The sequence below is a fragment of the Pagrus pagrus genome (genome assembly GCF_965226575.1).
Source record: "Pagrus pagrus genome assembly, chromosome: 8".
NCBI lineage: Eukaryota > Metazoa > Chordata > Actinopteri > Spariformes > Sparidae > Pagrus > Pagrus pagrus.
This window is the reverse complement of record NC_140192.1, coordinates 30276287-30303659: the sequence shown is the minus strand read 5'-3', so window position 1 is coordinate 30303659 and position 27373 is coordinate 30276287. Positions and strand designations below refer to the sequence as shown.

Sequence of the window (27373 nt, the reverse complement as noted above, 5' to 3'; positions counted from 1 at the left end):
TATAAACCTAGGCTTAGAGGCCAAATCATTAGCATTGAGTAATACCACACCAAAGATAGGCTACATATTAATGTTATGCTAATGTGAGCCACATGTGATGTGACTTTGTTAAATAATGTGGGAAGAGGCCTCGACAGTAGGAGTCTGGCTCACTGTCTCTGTTTGGGCTTTGTTTGCATCTGGAAAGATCCTTTAAATGTTTTTTGTTATTCATAATACTAATGAATGTCTGCACGTGGAGTATCTTATATTCATACATTTGATTTTGACTGATGTGAGTTACTGTTTTTAAGTCGTTTTTCATTATTAACTATCGTCAGTATAACGCCCGCTGTTATTAAAGGTCTTGTATCTCTTGAAAATGTACGATACTAATGCTATAGAATAAAATCAGTCTACATGACCATTACCAAACCTAAGTTTTCTGTTAAAAAATAAGCAGAAGTCCTCAAATGTTTGATGTTTAATATAAAATTCTCTAAGACTGAAAGATGTTTGATTAAAATCAGGAACTATCAAAGGATGAGTAAAACAAAAGACAACAAATCCAACATTCAGTGCCATATTATATTATTATATTATATATTATTATTAACAGTTGTTTATACTCACTGTTCCGGACACATTAACGGTCAATGCCAAATAAGTATTAAGGTCCAACACTTATCATTAAGCTAACAAATAGTTTCTGTTGGATTCTGACCAAAATATTGCTATCCTTAAGATTTTTGATGTTGTTTGCCGTTTTCCCGACAGAAAAATGGTGACCACTGCAACCACCAACATGTCAAATTTGCATTAGTTGTTTCAAGTTGTTTGATGACTGAAGCTGGTTCATTTACATTTGTCAGTTAAAAGAAGTACTACAATGGAGTTGGTCAAACAGTAGAAATAGAAATATAATCATGTGCTGCTGATTTTCAGATTTTTTTCTGCTATCCAATCTAAAAAAAAATGTAAATGGCTCAGAGTGTTGAACCAGATTAACAATCATAAACAGATAAACATGTTTAGTGTCTTTGACAAACATGTTACTTTTATAATTTGGTACCATAGATTCTGTGTAATCCACTTTCTGTGTTGACAATAGCATAATAAAAGGCCCTGAGATCTGTTTGTCGGTTCAGCATTGGATGACAGGAACAATGTGGTGAGATTTACCACCCAGGCTTTTCGATACACACCCATATAAAAGTACTGTTAGTGAATGCTGAGCCTCTCCTTTATTAAGAGGAGGGGTGGCTTCCCATCAATGAGCCAGCAGGAGACACTGATGTTTCCCATGATGGAAGGACCAACATACTGTAAAATGTCCAGCATTAAAAACATTGACCTTTACATTAACAAGCAAGGACTATTCTTGCAAAGCATCCAGTTAATTCAACCCTGTGTGAGTGTGTGTATGTGCTGGGGGGAGGGGGAGGGGCAGTTGAAATAACACACCCGTGAAAGACAAAGATCTGCAACAAGATGGACATGATGCCAGGTTTGACAAGATGGATATGTTTCAGCGAAAGTAGTAAAAAGCAGCGTTTGGCTGGAATGAGCAGCCTCTGTCACTGGCTATTTTTAGGCCAGCATTACAGAGTCACAGGAGTCCCTGACCTCCCCCACTGTTACTATTGATCTTCACACAGCTTCTGTCCCTTGCATCTACATCCACATAAACAACCTCTCACCCTCCCGTTCTCTCTCTACATTGGATTTGTTTTATCCTCTGAATTAATTCATTCCTTCTAAATCACAGAACAATATTGAAACAGAGTGGAGGTGATATAGTGACTTACAGCAGTAGAAGTGTGGGTTTAACTCTACCTCAGCTGGAGCACAACCAACATGGCTGCTGGCTAGGGGATTAACAGGGGGGAGGGGACGAATACAGTAACAAGGTTCCTCCACATGCTACACCCAAGTCCCTGAAGAAAATAGCAAATGAAGGAAATACTACCAGAAATTCATTAATAGTGTAAACTCCCTGAGGGCTGAATTTATGTCGAGGATTAGCAAGTTACAACAAAAAATGATTTGAGTAAACTGTACGATCAATAAACACAGTGAGATAAACGCTTATCAAAGGGCATGCAGCATGATTAGCAATCCAAGACACTTTGGAGAGTCACTGTGCTTTGCCATGTGGACTATATCTTAAGAGTGAGAAAGGATCACATTCCAAATTCCTGCAATACAAGGGGGGGTGGGGGTGGGGTGGTTTGTAGTGTGAAAACTGCCAGAAGAAGGTGATTTTATGTAAGATCATCCACATAAACAGCTGAATGAAGCAACAAAAGAGTGATGAGCTAAAAGCAACTTGTGGATAGCGTTGTCAGGAAAAGATGTCCACTTCACAGACAAACATCTGAAAAAGTGCCCTGTGTGTGACACTACATCATAATTTAAAACAAGACCAAAAGTAAAAACAAGGAAGGGGCCTCGAGGGGAGGAGATTTACAAAATGCTAAAGTACTCTCAGTTTTGAATGGGCAGCAGGGTGATCCTCATCACAGCAACACTGCTGATTGTGTACAGACCACAGCCACATACCAAAGATCAATACATATGGAGGCACACAGCGCAATTCACTGCTACACTGAGATGCGTCATAACACACACATAAACAAAGCACTTGAAGGCATCGATCGCAGGGAACCCTGTGAAATCGCAATCTCTCTGCTCATTAACCTGGCCTGAGAATCATTAACAACTCACAGCAAAAAGCACTAACCCTGTTAATCACAGCACTAATCTAAAAGCAACACAGCAACTGTTTACTCAAACTGCAAAGAGGATGTGGAGAGCAGCAACATGGGAATAACTGGGCCTATATAACAGTTTTATTGTATTCATTATTACAATTTGACAGTATTATAATGAGTTGTTTCTCAGATATCCTACTGCAGCTGTGGCTGATATAAAACCACATAGCAGACGAAACAAGACATTTCTCTCCTGTCTATCCTTTGTACAAGGATAAAAAGAAAACATTCAGTCATCAGATTACAAAGAAAACAAATGAAATACATTCTCTGATTAATCAGCTCTCCTCTCCCATTCACACGTAATTCTAGTTAGTTTAAAAGTGGAGCACTAAAAGAAGGAAATAGCCTTCTTTGCTAGCCTTCCTTACCTTCCCATGTATCCATTTCATGCTTCTCCCAGTCTGCCTGGACCCCATTCACACTGAACTCAGCTAAAGAAAAGCCACCGGGCCTGGTCGCCTCATGCCTCTTTTCTTTCTCTGCCTCTCTCTCTCTCTCTGCAACCTCTTTCCTCAACAGCCTGCCCCTTTCTGACCACAGCCTGAGCCAAGCGACACCACTGGTCACTTTACTGCCTGGTCACATGACCACAGAGTTCAAGCCCCGGGGTCACGGCTTGGCTTGAGGTCCAATGACAGCTAGGGGTTATCTGAGTGGAACTGATAGTCCTATTTTCGCTGCCGTTTAACAATACTACTCCCCACCACCCCCTCCCAGCCCTCACCTAAATTAGCCTCCCCCTCCCCTCAACCATGCCTCTGGCACTTCTGAGGAGGACCAAAGTGCATGTCCAAGCATAAACACAGATTCAAGCTGACAAAACACACAGACATTAACTAATTGAAGCACTTAGAGCAACAAGGAAGAAGGTTAAAGCTAAAGTTTCACTTCACTTGGTTACAAACTGAGCACAGTGGAGAGCCAAAGGAGCTGAGGGCCAGTAAGTTGGAGACCAAGAGAAGCACTGAGGTGGATCCTGCTGAAGGAACTACTTTCTGTTCTTATACATCCTCCGTATGGGAATAATGCAAGCTACACCTGCATGTGCCTGAGTGATCCAACATAATGTTTAATTCCCCCAACATAAAATTCTGTCCATCATCTAATGTAATGTCAAGGATATTTGACACACTTGCTGGAATTACTTATTGCTTCAAACTTTTCATGGACTAGTGTCATGTGATTTTGGCAAGCCAACTTATTGAGGGGAACATTACTGATGTAGTGCAAGTTATATGTGTAGTTAATTACTTCATAATGCTAAAATAATTTGATGATCAGTCATTTAGTGAGTCACCTAATAATTCATTGGTATACTTGGTTCCATTCTGGACAGGGCTTTAATTACTAAATAATGTTAAAAAAAAAATTGTCGCTCTGATAAGTAAGTAAAGTTTATTTGTATAGCAGCTTTCACAGATATACAATCGCAAAGTGCTTCACAATAATTGTGTAATACTTGGCTATTTATTTTCCAGTGTCAGAATTTGCAGTTTTTTCCTTTTTTATAAGAATGTTAAAAGAACAGATTTTTTGTCAAACAGAATATGCTATGTGAAGACTCACATCACTTTCTGAACTCTACTGAATATAAACATGTTAAAAAGTCATTGTGAATGAAGTATGAAGCACTGCATCTTTCAAAACTAGGGCTCCAGCTGAACCCTGCTGACCGGTATATGTTGCCCGATATGAACCGATATGAGAACTTTGTTTTTCAGACATTATAATGCAGCAAAAACCATGCTTGGGACAATCTAAGATTATTAAATTCCCAGTGAAGTGTATTGTTTTTGTGCTTTTTGATGGTTTGTTGTCAAACTGCAAAATATCCTGCCTTCACCTGCCTCCATAAAGACTGAATAGCAGTTGGGCTCTACTTTATTGTAGTAATGACAGAAATGTGTTGAGAACTGTCAAGTACCAAATGCTACCATCAAATGTTTGATTATTCTTTGATCAGGTAGTTTCTGATTCCAATCAACATTCTTAGACTATTTTAGACTGCAGATGCTTACGTTTCTACAACATTTGACAGATTGGAAGCTTGGCTTCTAGATTTTTTTGTCTTTCATTTTGTTTTGTTATATTGCCCTAAGTGAAGTATCAAGTAAAGTTGTTTTGGTATTGCACTGAAACTACGGTATCATTTTGCTGATTGTAGCGGGGGAAAAAATTATCCAAATACCAGCGCTTATAAACACATGGTCTGTAAATCCTGTTTCCTGTTTGCACCTTGGACTTCACTGGCTATCCAATTGAAATACACCTTGTAGGAAAATTTCTGACATGATCCTACCTTAACCCTGAGAGAGCTAAAAAGATATCTTACCATCCAGTGGGTTCTCTTCCTTCATCCCCTCTGCCTGGCTAGGGGACTATAGTGAGAAGCATCCAGTGTTTCACCAGTGTGCCACACCCTAAACTCTACTGCCAAACCTGATGCTCTCTACCTGATTTTCACCTCACACTATAGTGGACAAGCCAGTCCTGATCAGCCAGCCAGTCCCCCAGCCCACCCTCCCAAAAGCTCCACCCTACTAATACCACTTGTTCACTCTCACAGCAGCAGCACCCAACCCCACCCCTTGGGCCCAACCCCCCATGTGAATGCTAATGACCTGGCCACACTAAGTCACATATAAGAGGCTTTTCACATTCAAATGCAACACAGAGAGAAGGCTCATGTGAATGCATAGAGGCACAGAAACAGCAGTGGCGCTGTCGGGCTGGGCAAACAGGTAGAAATATGAGGACACGAGTAACCTGTTGGTGTGATCAAAGCCAGTCTCGCCGTCTGCCAGTTTACTTTACACTTGTACCGTAAGAGTCTGCTGCCATATGTCACTGTGTCAAAGGCAGGGCTTATAGGAAGGACTTGGCTGAGGTGTTGTAATTGGATACATGTTTGCATGCAGATTTAAGCATTAATAGTCTTTAAAGTTCACCAAGTGTTAAAAGTTGGGGAATATGGGAGAGTAAATTCATTTAAAACTCCTTCATACTTGTAGTTTTTGACATTCTTCAAGCCGATGTACATCTAAACAAAACCAAAGATCTTGTAGTTTAACCAGCTCTTCATTCACCATCATTCACATTTCCTCTTACTTACAGATTCAGAAGGAGGCACTGTTGACATATTTGCAGTCAAGCTGGCATAACCTTGCTTGTCAATACTAATAGGAAATCAAACCTGAGCTGTGCAGGGGGGTGGAGTGAGGGGCCAATTGTCACCCTTGACCTTAGCACCTTTCCTCCCTTGCTGCGAAGATGAACAGCATAATCAACCATGTTGTTTAACCTTGAACTCAACTGGAGCCAATACAGTGTGGGGGCCACACGTAGGATGTAAACCTACACACTACACCTATCGGACACTTAATGCTAACACCACTTCTTCTGCTTCATATTGGACAGGCTGAAATATATTTTGAAGATCATTTGACATGCTGAACAGCATATGTGATTATTTTAGATGTCAGTTATCACCTCCGCCAAGGAGGTTTTGTTTTCACCTGTGTCTGTCTGGTTGTTGGCTGGTTCGTCAGCAGGATTACACACAAACTACTCCATGGATTTCCATGAAACTTGGATGGAGGATGTGTCTCGGCCCAGAACAGACCCCATTAACTTTTGATCCTGATAAAAGGGACTGATGCAGTTTCAAATTAAAATCTGTATCTTTTCGTTTTTTGCCTTTTTTTTTTTTAAATCAATCTTTTATTCTTCCACAACACAAGAAACCACACACAACAACAGATTAAGATTCCATCTGCATTGTTTGTTGTCCTAGAGTGAGGGTCAACAACCTGCGGCTCTAGATCCCCCATGGCCTTGACAAAAATATACATGGAAATCAATAACGGTTATTTTTTATTATCACTGTTGTAGGCCTAGAGTTATTCTTACATTCTCGGAATAGTATCTGTTCTCGCAAGTCTTGATTTTGTCAAATGAATGACCCTGAGCGAATATTGCTGTGATTTATGTTCAGGCCCGATGATTGATGGCTATAATGGCTGAGGAAAAAACAAGAGGATTACCTCAAAGTGAAATTAAAACTGGCCTATGTATTTTTTACTGTTACTCTTTTTAGTGAAAATAGGCCTGAACATAGTATCCGTATTACTCTTCTATTTCAAAGTAGGCCTACAAATGCCAGTAGATATTTTCTTTCAGTTCAGTGTTCAGTTTTGTGTTTTGTTGGTTACAGAATCACCCAATAAAAATAACAAAAATGTAAACAGTGTTCTTTCTTAAAGGCTTGCTCTTTAATCTAATGAATGCACCAACACATGGTATTATTTGAAATGCTAAGTTAACGTACCTAATAATCATAAATAGCCCACTGCAAAGTTGTCACATGTGAAAATAGATGCTCATTTAGGCTAATTTAGACTTTTTAGGCTGTGTTACCCTCATTTTATGTTTTTTAGCTCCAGACAGATTGTTTTGGCAAGTGAGGGGGGCAAAAATGACACTTTTGATTGTAAAGGTTCCTGACCCCTGTCCTAGTGGCTGGCTATTACAGATCTGTTGAGTTTAAATTATGGTTTAGCTGATTATGGGTGGTTTGAAATTTAGAGTGATAGAGGGCTACAGAGTTTGATATTGGATGAGCCTTCACTGAATTAAAGGGTACTGCTGGGCCAAGATGTGCACTCTACTCAGTGTAATTCTGGTTGATAGTAAGTTTATATACAAGTTAGAGCTTCAAACATGTTTGTGCATGTTTGAGATTCAAAGTGCAGGTTTCCTTTTTCTCAGTTGTTCTCATAATTTCAATTTGTGGGTCTTTGGGGAGGCCAGGGACAAAAGATGCAAATTAGCTGCTAGCTAAATGTGGTGTTATCAATCTTAAATTGTGCACAGTCCCTGTAACAATAAAAAATAAAAATCAATAAAGACATACATAACATACATAAATTTGCAAATGCATTCAGCACAAGAGGCAAAACTGTATATATTTTAGTTGGATGGCAGTTGCTGAATGTGGTTTTCAATTAAAACTCATCTGTATTTTTTCAGGTAAACTATAAATTTAGAACATTAATCTCAATGATCAAAATGAAACTCAAGAAAGCTGCTTCAGCTGTTGAGCTCTCTCTGCAGCTTATATAGCATATATAAATGAATTAACTACATATGTACTAGAGTTAAATCATCTCAGACCAACTGTCAAACTTCACACAGAGTTTCTCATTTAAGACTGAAAGAGACTTAGACTTAGATGTGTATTTAAAGTGAAATGTTGATCTTGAATCAGCCTCATACAGGATCGTTTGTTCTTGTGTTCTGGTCATTCCTGACACACATGCAGCATAACCCTTTAATAAAGCCAAAGTTGTTAGCTCAAATGCTAATGTGATTCAATGTCAGCATGGATGGGCTGTTCTGTGAATTGTTTTCTGCATTTCCCTAAACATTAGAGTAACAAAGGGCATTTCTTTTGTTTGAGCTCCCCTCCCCCTCTACACACTGTCACACAGGCCAAACCTCTCCACTTCAGACAAAGAGCTTCAAGAAAAACAGGAATAGGCCACACTGCCCTTGTTCTCCTCCAAACATACATACATGTATTTATCTATTTATTTATTCATTTTAATGTTTATATATACAGGGACAAGTATGTAGCATAACCTGCATTCTGATGCCCCAGAGCAAGCCTCAGCACCAATCAGATAAGAATCATTGTTTGTTGTTGAAAGAAGGATCATAAGCTTTTCCAAAGCACCTCCAGACCTTTGCCATCTCTCTGCAGAAAACAACGTACTGGCTACTGTCTATAGTGAATATATAACAGAGCCAGATGACATGAATCCTGCATTTACCTTTTATTAACTTTTAGATAAGAGTTAATAATAGGATGGAGGTTTGGGTGTCAGCCTGTTTACAGAAGTTGAAACCTGAAATCAGTTGCCCCACCCGGCCTGAAGGCCAGCCAGCCCACCCTCAACAATGTCTCCTAACAGAAAGGTTTCTCTCAGTGAAGAATCTTTTAGAAGAACAAACAGGAGGAACAACACTCAGAGAAATTCATTTGTGAGAAACATTTTTCTCTGTCAAAACATCTGGATTTCTGTAACTGATAAATAAGACCAGACGCAATGTGTGATTTTAAATTTTATTTTGTAGCCACTGAAATAATACAAGTATAACATTTTCTGTCAGAAAGGACAATGCATGGAGGGTTAGGGTTTCTATACTCATAATTTAATGTATCCCCTATGTTTGACTAGGTCTACTATTTTCTTTTTAGATGTTCACTGTAAAGATTTAAAAGCTGAAAAAGTTCAAACAAAATTATAGTATCAATTTGTTTTATTTATTTCTTATTCATTTAACTGAAAAAATGTTAAAATTTGAATTCATCGAGAAAAAACAGCATTTGCTTTTGATCAGCTGCATCCAGGACATGTTTGGTATTTCTAACTAATACATGACTTATAATGATTGAGCAATTATCCAAATAGTCACTGAGTGGCCCTCTGGCAATCAATTGTCTAACATTTCATTTTTTGAATACCTTCATCTCTTTAGGCTTCTTTCAAATGAATAGAGTAAAAAAGCCAAAGCCTACGATGAGGAGGGCAAAAGTAGACATCAATTTGTTAAAATGGGTCAAAAGCCAAAAAGACTGAGAACCACACTGTACATGGACTGTCGCAACACATGATGTAAGGTAAGCCTCTGACTGTTCTGCTCTCAGGACTCTTAACGAGTCACGTCAGAGGCTGCTGGCTTTGTTTGTTCGACTTGATCGTGGCTGTACGGGAGCTGACCTCAGCATTTCAGGTTGTGTCCACTCCCACAGATTAGATTTACAATGATCCATGTTACATCCCCCGGATGCATTTGCTTTTTGGATCCCTGATGACCAGCAGATCAATGCAGCTGTTCTCGGTCTGAACTTCCAAAGGGCATATAAAACTGAGTTGACCTGGCAACCATATTGGAGTTAATGACCACTAAAACAGCCACTCACACGAGCCACCCTCAACAGACATTCACCATGTTTTAATTGTTCTGACGGGGAGGAATTAATAGACTCCAAACCTCTGTTACCAATTATTTCAGTTGATCAACATAAAACTTTGGTGTTAATGTCTGAGAAGGTGCCTTCATCATGCCTACGTCAATATAACTTATCCTCCAGTAGAAACTTTAATTGATGATGCTCGCAGATCCTCTAAGTCCAATCATCAAATTCACCATGTATTAGCCAGAATAAAATGCAATATGGTGGGTTTATTCTATAGTAAACCAATGAGACCAAACATTAGGATGTAATTGCTGCTTGCTTACACACTGGGATTGGACAGGGCTGGATTAACCTGTTAAAGGGCCTTGGGGCAAACGTTTGATCACCTGTGGTTGCAGAAGTTAAGCCAGGATCAACTTTCTGCGTCAAATTCAGGGAGACTGACAATCGGCTGGTTATTGCAATTTGAGCTGGGGTTTTTTTAAAATAAAGGTTTGACTTTATAGACTCAACTGACATGAGTTTATCCTCTGCAACATATCTCATTCATTTTATTTTGTTCATTAAGTTGATTTTAATCGTCTTTAAGCATAAGAGATAATCATTAAATGTTTAATTCATTGCAGTGCTCTTAAAAAGTTGACAGAAACACATTTATTACGTCAACATTGTGTGCCGCAGCCTTTCGATTAATGTGCTTTGACCTTTATAGAAAAGTGACCTGTGGGATTATTTAAACATGACAGTGAAATCTAAAAATGGCAGCACATTTATGTGATGAGTCACATGATTGAAAGGGCTAACCAATGTTACTGACACTGGTGATATCACTAAGGCCTTATTTGGACCTATGTGACTTTAATAATAGGTATTTTCATAGAAAACATTTTGACAGGTCACAGTAGGAAAAGCACGGGTGTATGTAATCAAATGAACAATTGTTCACGTTATTAGTAGAACCTGTGCTTTTCCAACTATGACAAGTCTAACTATCTGCTGTGACAAGGCCTATATGATTCACATCCAGCATTTCCATTAATACAGATGTCAAAGGAAACATCCACCCTCACATCCTCGAGCACTTGCACAAGTCTTGGATGTTCACTGCATTCCAGTTATTCTAGGTCTAGAATAACTGGAATGCAGTGAACATCCAAGATTTAAAAAAGTTAATTATAACCCCTTATCCTAGAATCTAGGATAAAGGGTTATAATTAACTTTTTTAAATTGTCACTCTACCCCACCCAGCCTGATCCACTTTCTCTTCAGTGGCTGATCTCCCAGAATTCCTTTCACCCCTTACTGAAAAACCCACATCCTGTTGCTACATTTCACTTTGTGCAGAAATTGGCCTCTGTGGCTCTCCTACAGTGGATTCCTTTCTTTAGGATTGCTGACTGTAAGTAAAAAATAGCACCTCTAAAAACCATGATGATGATGTTTAATGATATCAAACTCCACTGTAGGAGCAGAAAAAAATCCAACATCAGGGTATAATTTTGGCTTGTTATCTATTGCTATCTTTAAAAAAAAAAAAAATCACAAAAGGCAGCTTAAAGACAATTTCATTTTAGATGTTGTGCCTCAATCTCTCCTCTGCCTCGGTCTTGTTTGGTTGCCTTTATTCCTGCCTTAATAAAAAACACCATCACCCTCTCATCTTATTGTCCTTGTCGTTGTTTTAGTAAGCAAATGGAGTGTGTTTTACCCTGGATAAGTGTGTTTTATCTTAGATATTCACATTACATTGTAGGAATGTGGAGGACCTGTTTCATAAATATACTAATCATTCCCTAAACTTACAGAGGGTCAAACATACCACGATTAAATGATGCAACAAATAACATGAAAAGTGCCATGGAAGTTCAAAATCAATATTCTACTGGAGAATAATGCTGGTTGTATCCATAAGATTACATTTTAACACTTGTAACTGTATAAATGAATGTATGAATTATCTAAGTTGATTAATTCATTGTTGTCAAAAAAATTGCTATTCAAGGCAAAGGCAGTTTCAACCTGCTTACTTGGTCTCATGAATTGTCCACACACCCACAGGATTTCATTTTTATTTTATATGAAACAAAAAAACATGAATGATTACTATGCTGACACAATAGTTTAAATTACTGTATGTTTTACATTGTATTATACTTACAAAATTGACAGAAATAAAGAAGTTAACTTTCCTGCAGTTGACCTAACCTGAGTCAGAATCTGACACAATGAGAACCAGACCAAGACCAGGTAGTAATGCAGATGTGGCCTTTATCATGTATATTGCTTGTGAACCTGGAGCCTTCGGGCTTTCACAGTTTAAAGATGTGATGTTTTAGTGGCAATTGCTTTTTAAATGATTTTTTAAAATTAAGACATTAAGTGCAGCTTGAAAACTGAGATATTTTACATATTTTTAGCTCTGAGATGGTAGAAACTACAAAACCTATAGAAGGCAAACACGAACTGTTGACAGCTTTAAACAAATGCAGCACCATCACACGGTGGTGGTGGGTGTTGCTGGGCTTCAGCAGCACCACACTCCCCCACCAGAGGGCGGTATCATACAAACCTGGAGCCCCTGTGAGCTCTCTGTGAGCAGACAAAGAGCCAGATAAGTTAGCAGCGTGAGCTGACTTGTTCACTCACAAATACCAACAGGCTGATCAAAGTGGAGCGACGTGTGACCTAAGAGGCAGCAGAGCAGCCATCATAATCTATAGATGTGGGCCAGCAGCTTTAATGATGGAGGGCGCTGAGGGGGCTCTGACTCCTAATCGTCTTATCTGCTGCCAAACAACCAACGCCACCTTTGACGCTGTTTGGTTTCTGTTCACAGAAGTGGTTTCTCTTTCAGTGGTGGTTGACTATTCTAAGGCCAAAGTATGGTGTTTGTGTTCCAAAACATTATGCATCCACTTGAGACAGAAAATGATGTGCATGGATCTCTGTGAGTGTATGTTTGCAAGATAACTTTTGCTTCATGCCAAATATTTGTAAGACTAGCTTACAATTACTCGAAAGCTGGCTGAAACTCCTCACACAGATCAAATAAATGCAGGCAAGCCCAAACAGAAACCATCACAAACAGGCTTTAGAGGTAGCTTCACAGTGGAGACCCCACCCCAAACCTCATGTGCCTAACTGGCATGAAGCCTCTACTCACACAGCTGACGGAGGTTTATCAGTGCTGCTGGGGAAAAGCCTGTCAAAAGGGGTTTCCCCTTTCTATCTCATTGGAATATAAAGTTAACAGTTATTGATAAGTGACAGTTGCAACACCTGAGCCAGGAGCCCAGTCATGATACAAAATCTATTGTATTGTACAAGAAATATAAAAAATATTGGCTACTGCTGGAAAGTGAAAACGCTATTGAGCCTCTGCGTCTGTATTTTTGCACTATTAGAACACACAAATTGCAGCATTTAATCACTTCAGTAGACAAACGCAACATCTGACAATGAGTTGGAAATGAGTGCTAAAGGATTGTGTGTTAGACATACTTAGTGCAAGAATAGTTACGCAGACTTTATACATTTGCACATTCATACTTTCCATATGCTGATCTGTAAGACTCAATAGATCTAACAATAAATATCACTTTACATGCCATGAAGCCACAATCAGACACAAATCTGGCCTCTCCAAATGTGCATTTCAAAGAAGGATGAGACAACAAGACATAGAATCTGTGTCTTGGGTAATGACAGGTTAGGTTGGCAGCAGGGTGTCTGCAACGTCTCCTTCAAGAGAACGCTTGCTGAAGCCTGAGCCTGTCAAATTACAGTGGCATCCCACCTCATTTCCCACTCCCTCTTCCCTCCATCTGTCTGCCGTATATTTCTTCATTGCCACTCCTACTTTGGCTATCTTTTGTCTGTCTGTCAGTGTTAAACTAGTATAAGTAATTTTATAACTCTGAACACTTAACAGAATTGTTAAGTGCTCACGCTCAAGCAACCGCAAATCTTAGAGAAACACTGGACAGAAAGGTGTGTGTAATGCTTTCAGAGTATTCCTGGAATTCCCTCAAAGGCAGATTTTCAAAATGGCAGCCGTGAGTGACTCTGTCCCACAGCGCAAACACACAGGGGAGGCAGGATGTGCTGCACACTGATAAGTATTTGATAGAATATCTAAGTCTAAAAGATTGCCAACCTTCAGCTCCTGCTTTGAGGTCCAGACGTCATCTGCATACTTTGAGAAAATGTTGGAATATTCAGACTTTTAATATATCACACTGATAAAAAGCGATGGCTCTCAGAGGCCATTTTCTGCAGCGGGTAACAATAGAGGTCCCTACAGTATCGCCTCTTTAGCCCTTCCCCTCCCATATTCCTCATCCCTGCTTTGTCCATATCTAGCTCATCCCCTATTTCTCTCTCATCCAACACCCCCCTCCTCATATATTCCCACCCCCACCCCCTCTCTATCCCACTCTATCTCTTAACACACCCCCCCCCTTTCTGTCCAGCCCTCCTCTTCTTGCTCCAGAACTGTCAGATGGCATTAGCTCCTTTCACGCTCATGGCCTGTAGGAATAACAGCCGTGAACCTTGCCGAACAGCGCCATTCTCCTGCTCCAGTTAGCTCTCCACTCAGCACAGGCTGTTGCGCAAATACCAATGTTATTCACGTTGTGCCCCTTCACTTACACAACATGCCCCACTAAAGGGCAAAGTTAGGCAGACGCAAATCTCAGCGGAGAAGGTCAGGGCGCTGAGTAAAGATACGCGTATATTGTATAACACGGTCACGCTCGTTCATAATTATCAGCTCGTCCCTCTGACTCAAGGATCGACCCACAGCTTTGCTAAGATCTGGCTCACGTGGATCAAAAACGGATCCACTTCTTATCTACTTATGGAGCCACAGGCCTAAATTTTGTTAAATATATCGTGCTCAGCTTATTTCCCATGAAGTTTCAGCTGCAGGGCAAGTTGTGGTTGGTATTAAAAGCCCACTGTGACCAATAAGCTGTAAAACGTGCAGAAGTTTTTATTGTGAAGAGAAACAGGGTAAAATGATTCCGATATGGTGTGCATACATGTAACAGATGCTTCATACAGGCTGCTGATTTTCATGCCAAAGCCTGTCCAGTAGTTACTGTATTCCACTCTGAACAGATTTCACTACCTTTAACAGTCTTGTATTTTCAACATCAACATATGTAGTGAAATCACAAACAGACTTCTTTTAGATTTAATGGCAAATGACTGCTGACATTGGGTGGAACACCACAAAGTAGGGGAGGAGGAACGAGCCAGGACAAACCAGCATCTCTCAGGAGGAGAAACTGAACACCTGAAACTAATCCAACCCAGTCGGAGAAGAGATTTCTACTCGTAGCTGTTGTCACTGTGTCCACATTGATTATCTGTCAATTTCATTGAATAGTTTTGGGAGTTTCAGGCATATAGCATAGATGATTACTTTGATTTAGTTTGAAGGTTAGCTTAACATACTTAGTTTTGACTTTCAAGTGGGACTACAGATCCTATAAGCCAGTCCAAATAAATGTGAGAAAGGTGTGAACCTGATTATTAAACTAAGTATTAGCACTGCAATAATTGATTAATACACTGTTAAATTATGCACAACTGTGAAAGAATGTAAACACTGCAAATACATTCTTGAGGGGGTGATCTGTATGGGCGACGCAATTATCAGTTTGACAAGTAAGCACAGCTAGATTAATACGAATATGAGGAGAGTGTAATTTCTCATCTCTCTGTACTCGACAAGCCCAGCATGGAAGGAAGGCTTAGAGGCTAATAATCAAAGCAGATTAGCTCAAGCTCTGATAGATGCTATGCAAGCCTGCTAATCATCCGAGTGATAACCATGAATCATCCAATCACAGTCAGAATAAGCAGTGTGTTTCAAATTACGATTTTGATGGAATGATCTCTGTATCAGCAACCGATCAAAGTGTCTCTCTTTGACTTCCATTTGCCTCCTCTAGCCCATGTCGCAGTAATTCATCCGTGTTAATACAGTATGTGTAAGTCGGTGCATATTAAGTGCGGTGAGGAAGGGTGGGCGGAAACACTGGAGCTTCAGAGCACCGGTGTGACTGTGATCTCCGGCCTGCCTGCCCTGTGATTTAGCCTGGAAATGACAGACTTGCCCCTCATTGGGCTACGGGAGGAGAGCTAATGACATGCTGCGTGGGCTAACATGACTATTAGCCCACTCTGAGCAGCAGGAACTGACAGGAACACAATTCTGTCATTACGCCCTGAGGAGACCTCTAATCAGGGAGGCAGGGACACTAGGAGAGGCCAGTCACACTGCTTTTGGTGTGGAGACAAAGAGGTAAGTGACTGGCACTGTATTACCTAAACCCTTATGAGGGCCAACAGGCTGATGTGCAACTTTCAGGTAAAGAAGTGCCACCCAGGTTGTGACATGTGAGAAATAGTAGCAGGAATTTTTTCAAAAGATTTAAATGTTAAGCACACATTGCTGTTTTTACATGCTTGAACAGCAATAGCAAGATTCAAAAATATTTGACCAAGTTGCTGCTACTTGCAAATGATATGCAATGAGCATGGTAGCATCCATTATTTTCCCAACAAACTCTTATTAAATATGCTCCATTTTGTTGATTTGTCTGTCTGCAGATCAGTTGTGCAGAAAGCATTTAACATTTAAAAATGATACCAGTGAATTCTACGGCTGGGATAAACATTACATTTCATTATCGATTACTCTAGCAAACAATCTTATTCTTATGAATGAAAGCTTGAGCTCATAAGCAGCAATCATAACCATTTGATTCAACACCTTCAGGTGTTTTACTGCTCTCGCCATACTTGGTCGGGCAAGACCAGTAGTTTACCATGGCTAATGTTAGCTAACTTTAGCTACTGCTGTGTAACTGGCATAACTGAGTTTGTCCGGCCTGTCCCTTTTCCGGTCGCCATGTTTAAGAGTGGATCAGGTCCTACCTATCAGGCACCCCCTGTAGTTGCTCAACGTCCTCCTGGTTCCATACTCCTCACTTACGCTTTACAATCTGCATATATCTTACTGTGATCAAAATTTGTATATACTGTGACTTTTTGGTTGATCGATTCTGTACACACAACATTGCATAGCAGTCTGCCCTGACAGCGGGATCCCTCCTCTGTTGGTCTTCTTAAAATTTCAGTTAGTCTTTTCTGGAGAGCTTTTCCTTGTCCTAATTGTGGGTCTGAAGGCTGAGGGTGTTGCATGCTGTGTAGCTTGTTAAGCCTCTTGAGGCTAATTGTGATTTGAGAAAGGGGCTACATCAGTGTTTCCCACACATTGACGATTTCGTGGCGGTGCGCCACAGAATCAACACCGACCGTCACATATTGCGTTTCGGTTTCCTTTCCCGGCTCTCCCTCCGTCTCTCTGTCACTCACGCGTCTCACACACACAGCCCCTCCCCTCCGTGCACACCACATGTGTCTCCATGAAAACGAGATCATCCGTTGGAGTTCACGAAAGTTTGGTGTCTCCGCGCACCCACTGTTTTATGGTTTATGCACAGAAACTACTCGGTTAGGGTTAGGAATATATCATGTTTTGGCTGAATACCTGGTTTCATCACACAAAAACTCTGACTGTGTGTGAGCACCAAGCATCGATGTTTTATACACCGAGTCCACCTCTCATCCACTGTAGTCCTGCACTCTGTCGGCCTGGTGGAAAGGCAGTGATGGTTTCTCTGCTCTTAATCCAAAACACCCGCTCTCTTCTCCAATGCCAATGACAGTATTTCTGCCATGGGCAGTATATGTTTCAGCAATAAAGCAAAAAAAAAAAACTGTTAAAAAAAACAAAAATGTGGCAGAATTTGTAGGAATTACCGACTGCTGCATCTTCATGCGCCGCCGTTGCCATAGCACCCATATGGTATGAATAACACATACAAATTTTAACATATCAGTGGTTTGCAGAAACGTTAACTGCCAAAATATTATCCTGGCCACAGGGTTGAAATTACTATAATGTAAAGACCAAGGAAACCATCAACTGTTGCTTAAACTTTAATCACAATAAATGACAATTAATCAGTTATCAAAATAGTTGCTGTTTAAATTTTCTTTTCGATTGACCAACTGTTTAATGGACTTACACCATTGGACTTTCTTTTTGCAGCTGGTGAATTGGTACTCTTTGATACTTAATTTAGCAATATATGTGTATATATTCACTGCCATTAGTGCTACCCTATGTGATGCTGCTTTTTACAATGTAGATACTAAGTTTTCTTTGTGAAAGGGATGCTGACCCTCTGACTCAAACAGAGATAGATACTGTATCTGCTGCTCTAAACAATGTGTCCCCTCAGCTCTGCTGCATGTTATGTCTGTTGCAGAAACATAATACATGTTTTATGGTTTTGAACTAACTGTATATCTGTGGATTTGCTGCCATAGATATGCTATACCCTGCCTTTAATTACTCCAAGAAAATCTGTTTTTACATGGCTCATTTTATGGTAAATGCAAATGTGGCATTATGTAGCAACTTCCAAAGATTTCTTGAGCTGGTTATGTGGTGTGATATAAAAATCACTGCACTAGCAAGGAGCAACCATATCAGAACAACACCCATATATTCCATTTCCCCCCTCTGTGTTATGTTCTGTATATTAGCAAATATATAACTTCACCACATACCTGACACTGCGTGAAATGTCCTTATGCAGTAAACCCCACTCATCTCACACTTCAAGCGGATTAAAGCAAACACTGAGAATTATAAGGAAACAGCGCTGAGGCAGGTTTGTCCAGGAACATTCTTCCCTGCAGTAGGTGGAACGCAGGAATGTGACAAGCCTCCATGCTGTAGCCCACAGCCTGTATAACTATGTTAATCATACATTATAATCAGTACAGTTACATACCAATCGTCTGGGTACTGGGTTGTGACAGTACAGAAAGATCCAGACTCCACTCATCTGTTTTACGCCAGATCTGCTCTACTGGATGCTGGATATTACTATATTGATTTACTATGCATTTCTTTTTCATAAAAAACACTAAATAAAAATGTTTTCATTGTGGTGCTAGAGTTCTGCATGGGCCTAGAACCAGAAAACCAGGCTGTACTTGCATCTATGAGACTGGACCAAACTGAACCCATGTAGTTCTGCCAAATTCAAGCTGCAAACCACCATCTATTAGGCTCTTGCCACTGGGCATCGTGCAACCACTGGCTACACAAAACATGCCTGTACACAAACTACTGGCACCATCAGAGACAGAAATAGAGATATTTCTTGATAAAATACATCTGAAAATACCCAAACAATGGCTTGACATCCCGAAGCTTTGTATCAAAATGTGAAGCAAAGCAAAAGTCTAAGTAGTGGTGGCAATAGTAGTGATAGCCTAAGTAGCATTATTTGACTCTTATCTGATACCACTTTTCCACCAAAATTAGTGGGTCTACACAGGTTTTTTAAACGCAGGTCAACCCACTAAAAATCACCACCTGACCCCATTCCCACTTCCCGCAGGCGAGGCAGCCCATCTGTCTATCTGAAGCGTTACGTTGTACGTCACGAATGCACCAGAAACAGTTGTAACAGAAGAGAAAACAACAACAGACCCATTGCCCCCATGACATGACTTGTTTTATTATCATAATTTGAGCCATTCGGTCCAATAACATTTGGAAAGTCTAGAAGAACTGCAGGATTAAATTATTGTATCCCCCTTTAAATTATACAGGAGCTTAATTGGAAGATAGCCGGCTCGGTCAGTGATCCAGGTATTTTCACTGCCGGGACGTCGAGCTTTTTGACTTCAAAACACCACTGAGCAGCTTTCATAGGAATGAACGGGGCTCCCCCTCCAACACTGTGTCCAGAAATTTAAACATCCTTAATAGACTGCATCCCAAATTCCTTCTTTATTTACCCACCACCAGTAGATGTTGATAATGCCTCGTCACTTTGCACGGCGGAATTTAGCGTGTTTACCCAGGTCTTACGTTTAGATCAAAGCCGAGCCAAGCTGAGGTGACAAAAACCTGTGTCTACTGCAGAGTCAACTGACCCAGGTGTAAATGCAGAGTTTACACATTCCCATTGCACACAAAAGCCCAATCTTAGCGGGTTTAAGTGGGACTTTTGATCAGTGGAAAAGGGGTAATAGTTGTACTGTAGCAGCAACAGCATTGACAATTGTGCTGATACTATCAAGTGATGCAGTATACAAGGTATATTTACTGTCACCTTTTCTGTAGGAAGTAGAGCCTTCTCTGTGCTTTTTTGACAAGGGTGGTGATGTGTGATAATCAAGACAGAATTACCATCACTGAGAACCTATAGAACCTAAAAGTGTTCACCTGCTCCTGTGTGTCTTGCCTCCTTTTTTCTAAAATCACCGATCAGCTCCTTGGTTCAGCTGATATTGAGCAGCAAATTGTTCTCTGTGAACCACATTGTTGATTTACTCCCATTATGGACTCTCATCATTGTTTATTATTCGACCTGATGATGGTGGTATCCATTGGTGGAAATTAAAGAATATGTATTCAGTTATTAAATAAATTATTGAGGTACTTTATTTGAGAATTTCAATTTTCTTCTACTGAATACCTCTACTCCACATATTCGGCAAAAATATTGAACTTTACTCCAGTCTTGACTTAAGTCCTCATAAAGTAAAAAAATGACAGAAGTCAAGAATAACAAAAGATGGATATCTGCATTGAGTATGCTAGTAAATGACCTGTACTGCAGGAAAATGTGTCTGCCAAAAGCATGAAAGCTTCACAGAGCAGGTGAGGGAGTCAGCAGTCTAAACCCAGCTGATGTCAAAAAGTGTCACAAGACCAACGAAGGAGAAGGAGCGCGATCTGGTAAATGTGTCACTGGACAAATAACAATGCCAAAGGATGAAACACAGTGTGAACTGCAAATGCTCGACAACTTTCCTAGACCAACATTATTCAGGGTATCTACAAAGTTCAGCAACATGCGTGGTTTCATAATGTTTCACTTAAAATGAAAAACAAAGATTGGAAGAAACTAGTATCTAGCAGCAGGAGCTGTACGGCCTATTGCAGTAGAAATACATCACACTACAGCATGTCAGTTGATGGAACATTTTGTGCTATCTTAACAGATAACCTTCATTAAAGAGGCCATCTTGTGATTTTTCTCTTTCCTTTAGTGTGTTATAACCATTTACTAACACCTGGCTTTTGTCTTCAATGGGAAAGGGTACGACCTACATTCATTCCAAGGTCAAACGAGCTGCAGTGGTCACAGGTGGTTATTGGCTCCAGCTCCAATTGGCAGTGATCAAAGTGTAACACCTGGGTGGACACTCACCCCTTTTCTGGTGCAATGCTGTGGCATGCATTAAAGTAAAGGATGCTGATTTTTTAAATATTTTTCCATCACCGTCTCTTGTTCGAGGTTGAGACTAATACGGATCATATTAATTCTCAAACGTGCAGTGGTGAAGTTTTTGGGATAGAAGCTCTAGAAGCTAGCTAGTAATGTTTAATTATTGTGGTGATATTCACGGTAGAAGTGCCTCTAACTTAAACCAGAATCACTGGCATGGCTGACCGGAGACTTGGTGAGCTAGAACCCAGGCTCAGGCCTGTGTGAGCTGACCAATCAGAGCAGACTTTTAGCTTAGCTTTGCATGTGCTTTCAGGAAGGAGGCCTTAAGGAAGACTTGGCTAAGACAGAGCATGTCAGACAGAGGATGATTATAGTGGTATGGACAATATGAGTAAAAATAACATATTTTTTCAACATAATGCTAGCTTAAGCTACTATTCTGGAAGACTCCTAAAATAAAAGCATAAACCTGAAAATGAACATAATAGGGCCTCTTTAAACAGCACTTCACAAGATCAAAACTCAGAGGTTTCCACTTACCTAGATTACTTTCATTGATTGCATCTGTGGAAAAGGAAAACAGAAGCCTTATCAATATACATGATCACTAGAGATGGAATGTCAGACATAACATTACCAGTGAAGAAGGCTGGTCCCTCACTGCTTAGATATGTCCTATGTGCTAAGTCGAGACACTCAGCCTGACATGCTGAGGCCCGTCCTGCAAGAAGGGACAGGTATGCATACTAAACCCAGAGCGGCTGCACTATGGTGCAGGCAAATCACTGGCATGTAGGTGGTTCCAGAGTTCATTTACAGAATTCTAAAATGTCCATTTTAATAAATATACGATTCTTTACTTGCACTTTGGAAGACTTTTCTGGAAAAGGGGCATGAGTTATGTGCTATATAACAATGTTTACAATAATGTTTTATATTCAGTTCACCCTAATTCAGGGACGTACAGATGGGACACGTCCTTCTCAATGTCAAACTCAAACAACTGAAGTCTCAATAAAATTAAACTGTGAAATATTATGTTGAATAATAAAAGAAATTCACATAATACAAGTCCAGTTGTGGGCAGGTTATAAACGCACATGTTGCATAATGCAATGAAGCAGATGTTTTGCAATCAAGTTATTTGTGTATGTGTGTGTATGTATGTTGAGAGCAACTGCTCTCAAACAAATGTTTGTATTTCTCAACTGACAACAGTTGTTTAAAATTTCATTCTTATTATTTTTTTCATTCCTGTGTTTAGGGTTTTCTTTTCATTGTCTCTGATTTCCCACCAATGAAATTGAAGTGAATGGAAAGAGATTTGCAGTGCTCACAAATTTACATTTAAAAAATTCAACAGCAACATCCTTTCCCAGAAACGAGTCCCAGTTACTCTGGATAATCCACTGAACGCACCGTCAACAGTTTTCACATTTATATAGTGAAACCACATCTCATTACCAGGCAAACAAAACCTATCTGCACGACTAGATACCACTGGGGTTAGTGAGACAATATGTGATTTTTGTGATTTGAGTAGAGCGACTCTTTAAAATACTAACAGCAATAGCAATTCTTGTAGAATTAGGACAATGTAATGCAACCCCATCCCCCATAACATCCTCATCCGATGCCTATTAAACCATTATTCATTATATAAAAAATGAGTCATGTCAAATATAGCAACAGGGCATGTGTGAATATTTAACAGTGGTAAATAGATGTCTTAAAAATTGCACATAACACCCTCGGTTGACTTATCAGATTAATCTAAAGGCTACACAACCCCTGCCCTCCTCATCAGCAGCTTAGCGGAAATTCTCCTGACATCCTCACGCCGAGAGCAAGGCAGCCTTACAAGGCAGAAATGGTGACATCACCCGAACAACAGCTAAACAAAATAGGCCACAGCTGTTTGGTTCTTTAGGCTACAAATTAGACTCAATATGTCACACAGCATCACATCATGGGGAGGACTGTAGAAATAAGCACCGAGCCGTCTCTGTTGGACTGAGATGCTACTATCTCTTTCTGCTTGCTTACTTTCTCTGTTCTGTTTTCAGACACACAGATACAGAGCTCATGCTAATTTGTACTAGATGAGGAATGAGCAATGGAGGGTGTATTGGTGGAGAATGAATGAATTATGGAGGGATTTAAATAATAAATGGTCCCTCTTCAACCAAACGAGAGAGTCTTGAAAGAAGGGGGTGCTCAATGAGGTAGTGGGACACTTTGTGGAAGCCTAAAGAGATCTGGGTCATATGAATTATACCTTGCTGGATCCATTATCACTTATCAAAGCATCAAATGAATTATTCTATGGGGGCCCCTACGACTGTGCATACAATGCTGCTATAGTTCCACTTCAACAAGAAAGCAGAAGGATGGAGCTATGCTTCCGTATGCACACAAATGAAAGCACCTGGGAGGGATCAGTCAGCTGTCAGCACGGAAACATTAAGCCTTCATATATAAAACAGTTCATGAATCCTTTAATGACGCAGAGTACATCAAACACCATTCTTACATTTATCCTCAGAGGTGCATTTTATGCAATCCTTGAAGTGTTTGGAAAAGCCAATCCAGAGACACAGGAAGCAAGGGTAGAAGAGAAATTGTGAAAAGGAAAAGGGAAAGGGTGGGGGATCAGTAGTGAAAAGGGAGTGTCACCCCATAAGTATAGTTTCTCAGACCTTCACTTAGAGACTGTAGTCTAAAAATACCCAGCCAAACTCTGTGGGAAGGCTTCCCCAAAAACCAACTCAATATTTCACTAGCAGCATGTGGGGAGCATCTTAGAAAGAGTATCTGACAGAGGAGCCAACCATCATCTTGTCTCAGTCTTGGATTCCTGCCACACAAGGCAAACCAACATACAAAGTTTCCTCTTAAAATCCAATTATTCTGATGAAAGTCAGTGCTGAATGCAAGCCAAATCATACTGATAGAGAGTTTTCAAGTGACCAGGTAACCTGGAAATACTATACATTATCTGGAACTGCAGTCACTGTACTGCAGTTTAATACTCTCACATTTCTCTTCTCTCGTACTTGTCTCTGTTAAAGCAGCGCTCAAACATCGTTCAGTCTTGAGTTGAAAAAGACTAAAATCAGTAAAAGATATCTAAAAGTAACCACCGTCCCACTGTCAGTGACCTCCATGTCAGCACCCGATGCTTGCCAGATGCCTGATCAGTACTGCACATGAGCAACTGTCAACAGAGACGAGAAAGAAGTCGATGTCAACAGCTCTGGAAAAAACTACTTATTTTAAGACTTATTTAAACAACTAACACACCTGATGAGGTATATGACCAACTGCTTTTTATGGTTCCTTGTCTTTGTTCCAGTGCATGCTTGATGATAAACATGACCAGACAGACAGACAGACAGAAGGAAAGACGTAAAGAAAGAAAGAAAGAAAGAAAGAAAGAAAGAAAGATGCAAAGAAAGAAAGAAAGATGTAAAGAAAGAAAGAAAGAAAGAAAGAAAGAAAGAAAGAAAGAAGCAAACACTGAGTTTTCCTACTTTAGAAAAACCTGCATATACACATTAATTTTGGTGTAAAAATGGTACAACTTGCAGCTAATGTAACTTAATTATAGTAAGCCCATGCGTGCCTATTGCACAGGTTTATGTACATGTAAAGTAGACAATGCTAACATCTAGAACTGGATGGGTTTTGTGGAACTGAGGTTTTGAAAGCAACTGATACATTTTTTGTTAATGTTACTGTGAATCTAGAAATAGTTTGTCACACTTGGACCAAAAAAAAAGAGTCAAAAATGGTGGTCACAAATCTAATGATAAATCATCTGCGGAATTTATCACTTTTTTAAAAAGACCTGCAATGCCTGTTATTTTGGTACAGTTGTTAGGCTAGCTAGCTGAAGCACTTAATTTTGGTGGGCAGACATGATAAGAAGCTTAGGTTTAGAGAGAACTCTGTCAAAATAAATGCTACTCAGGTGGTTATAGTTTTAATGGGATATATAGATCACCATTACAGAAATGGAAACTGATGAGATTAGCATTAATCTTCTAAAGAGCAGTGCAAAAATACCACAACAAAGACAACATTTAAAAAGCACATTTGTGAAGAACTGAAACCAGCTTGGTGCTAATGTGACATAAACAAGATACTGCAGTAGTTATGCTCATACCCTACACCTACATACAGCTTCACTTTTTCAGTTTCTGTTAGAGTTTGGATTTTGAATACAAAGACACAGTCCCTCAACACTGCTGTCAAAGCAATACTTCCACAGGCACCCACAAAAGCCCTATAAGAAGCCCATCAAGCATATATACCTGGCAAGGAAATCAGCAGAAATCTAGCTGTGTCTTTTAATCCCTAATCCCAATAAAAGAAGGAAGACCTCTGGTTTACAGACATTTTGAGAGATCCGATTGCTGCAAAAAGCCAACAATAACCACAATACTCAAATGCACAGTATGTAACTTCTGCTGCGAGGGGCCTCGAAATCAAAACAATAAAAACAAAAGACATTGTCTGATGATGTTGTGAAGTAGCGTAGGGAGTCATCTTCATTGTCAGACAGCCGCCATTGCAGATGAAAATCTATTTTATATGACTCAGGCACAAATGTTTTATTCACGTTACATTTCATCACATTCGTCGACTTCCCTCCTTACCCTCTGGTATATCATCTAATGTTTCCCTGGAAGTTATAGCGAAAGCAACCAAATGAAACGCACTGAATTGGTGAAAACATTCGGGATAATGTAAGTACACAACTCATCAAAAAACAAAAAACTTTTTTTGGCTATAGTACATGCACAGTAAACTGATGAACTAACCCACAGACATAAAGCTAGCAGCTGACACAGCTGAAAACCCCACACATATGAGCTCTGAGAACCAACGATAGAATGAAATTTAATTTAAAAATGGAATTCTGGACGATTGACATATGAAGAGTGATTTATTTAGCATTTTTTGCTTTGCACTCCTAAACTGCAATGTTCTTAGATGTCAAAGAAGAATAAGACAAAGTTGACCAACTGTAGAAGCAGTATGTGTCCTGGCATGTTGAGACACCTCTAGCCACTCTGCACTGTTTGTGTTTGGTCTGAAGCTGCAACAGGATCTGAGGCCCAGGCTGGGGATGTCACTCCTCAGCTGGGTCCCCTGGGATGTCCTCAAACCCTGCAACTCTCTCGCCCCTGAGGAACCCTGAGAGGGGGGAACTGGGAGCGGGCAGGTCACTGCAGTGATGATTCCTGCTCACCCTCCCATTACCCCCGCCGGCCCCATCCTGACAGCAAACCCTTGGGAAGCCGCAGCACTCAATGTGAAGGTCAAAGAGCTGAGGAGAACACACAGCGACGGCCTGATCAAAGTCCAGCAGCACCTTCGTGTCTGCTCTGGAAATCTGAGCCCTTCTAATGTTGTTTTCCACTCAGTTCTTTGGAGAAAAAAAATCCTGTTCGCCTTCTCTTCCAGTGCAAACTAAAATGTGGCATCATCTGTGGATTAAACCTGATTTTAATTAATTGCTATGGATGTGAATTTGCATAAGAGAAAGGATTTAAACAATCGAATCCAGCATCATCTGAATTAAATGGTGCTGATTGGGAGAACAAACATGAAAAAGAGAAAGATAAAAGGGAGTCCCATATTCAAAGGCCAATGCTCCATCCTTTACATGAAGTATAATCCATATGTCACATATTTTGACATATTTATCCAAGCTCTTATATGCTATCCAGTGCACCTGTTATTTTAGTATCTGTGGCTTTTCCACAACATAGTTATGAATGACAGTGCTGAAATGAGGGGAAATATTTTTCATTTAGCAGGAGTTTGTGAGCGTTTCATCTTATTGCTCAAATGACGGCTTTTAATGCCGCAGCATTCATAACCCGTGCCTCTTATCACAGCTCCCTCCAACACTTGATGGAATTTGCCATCGCACAATGGTTGGAAAATACACTTCAAAGGCAAGACGCATCTAATCTCCTCCACTCTGCACATTGCAAATTTGCTGTGATAATAAGATCCTGCCTTCCCAAGCGTTCTTAAGGATCTGAACCAAGGATGAGAATTTCATCTCCCTCTCTCGCTTTCTGTTTCTTTCTATCTAGCTCTCTCCCAGTATGGCATCACACAAAGGGGGTGGGGGATGCTGGTGGTGGGGGGTTGTGCTGCAGTTGGAGAGAATCTCCGCAACAGCAATACTGCATATCTGTGGAACCCATCCCATCCTTATGTAAAAGCCCTATTTTACCGTTTTATTCTACACACACACACACACACACATACA

At 40.1% G+C, this 27373-nt stretch overlaps 1 protein-coding gene across 2 annotated transcripts in view; it reads right to left on the bottom strand.

Moving 5' to 3' along the window:
• Nucleotides 1–27373, bottom strand: part of nr6a1a (nuclear receptor subfamily 6, group A, member 1a) — a 92195-nt gene that overhangs the window by 23118 nt on the left and 41704 nt on the right. The window contains exon 3 of one of the 2 annotated variants that reach the window (XM_084359854.1): nucleotides 21622–21645. The exons of the other annotated variant lie outside the window; for it this stretch is intronic. Coding sequence (XP_084215980.1) covers nucleotides 21622–21645 — 24 coding nt within the window. The remainder of the gene's footprint in view (nucleotides 1–21621; nucleotides 21646–27373) is intronic. 2 annotated transcript variants of the gene reach the window in all.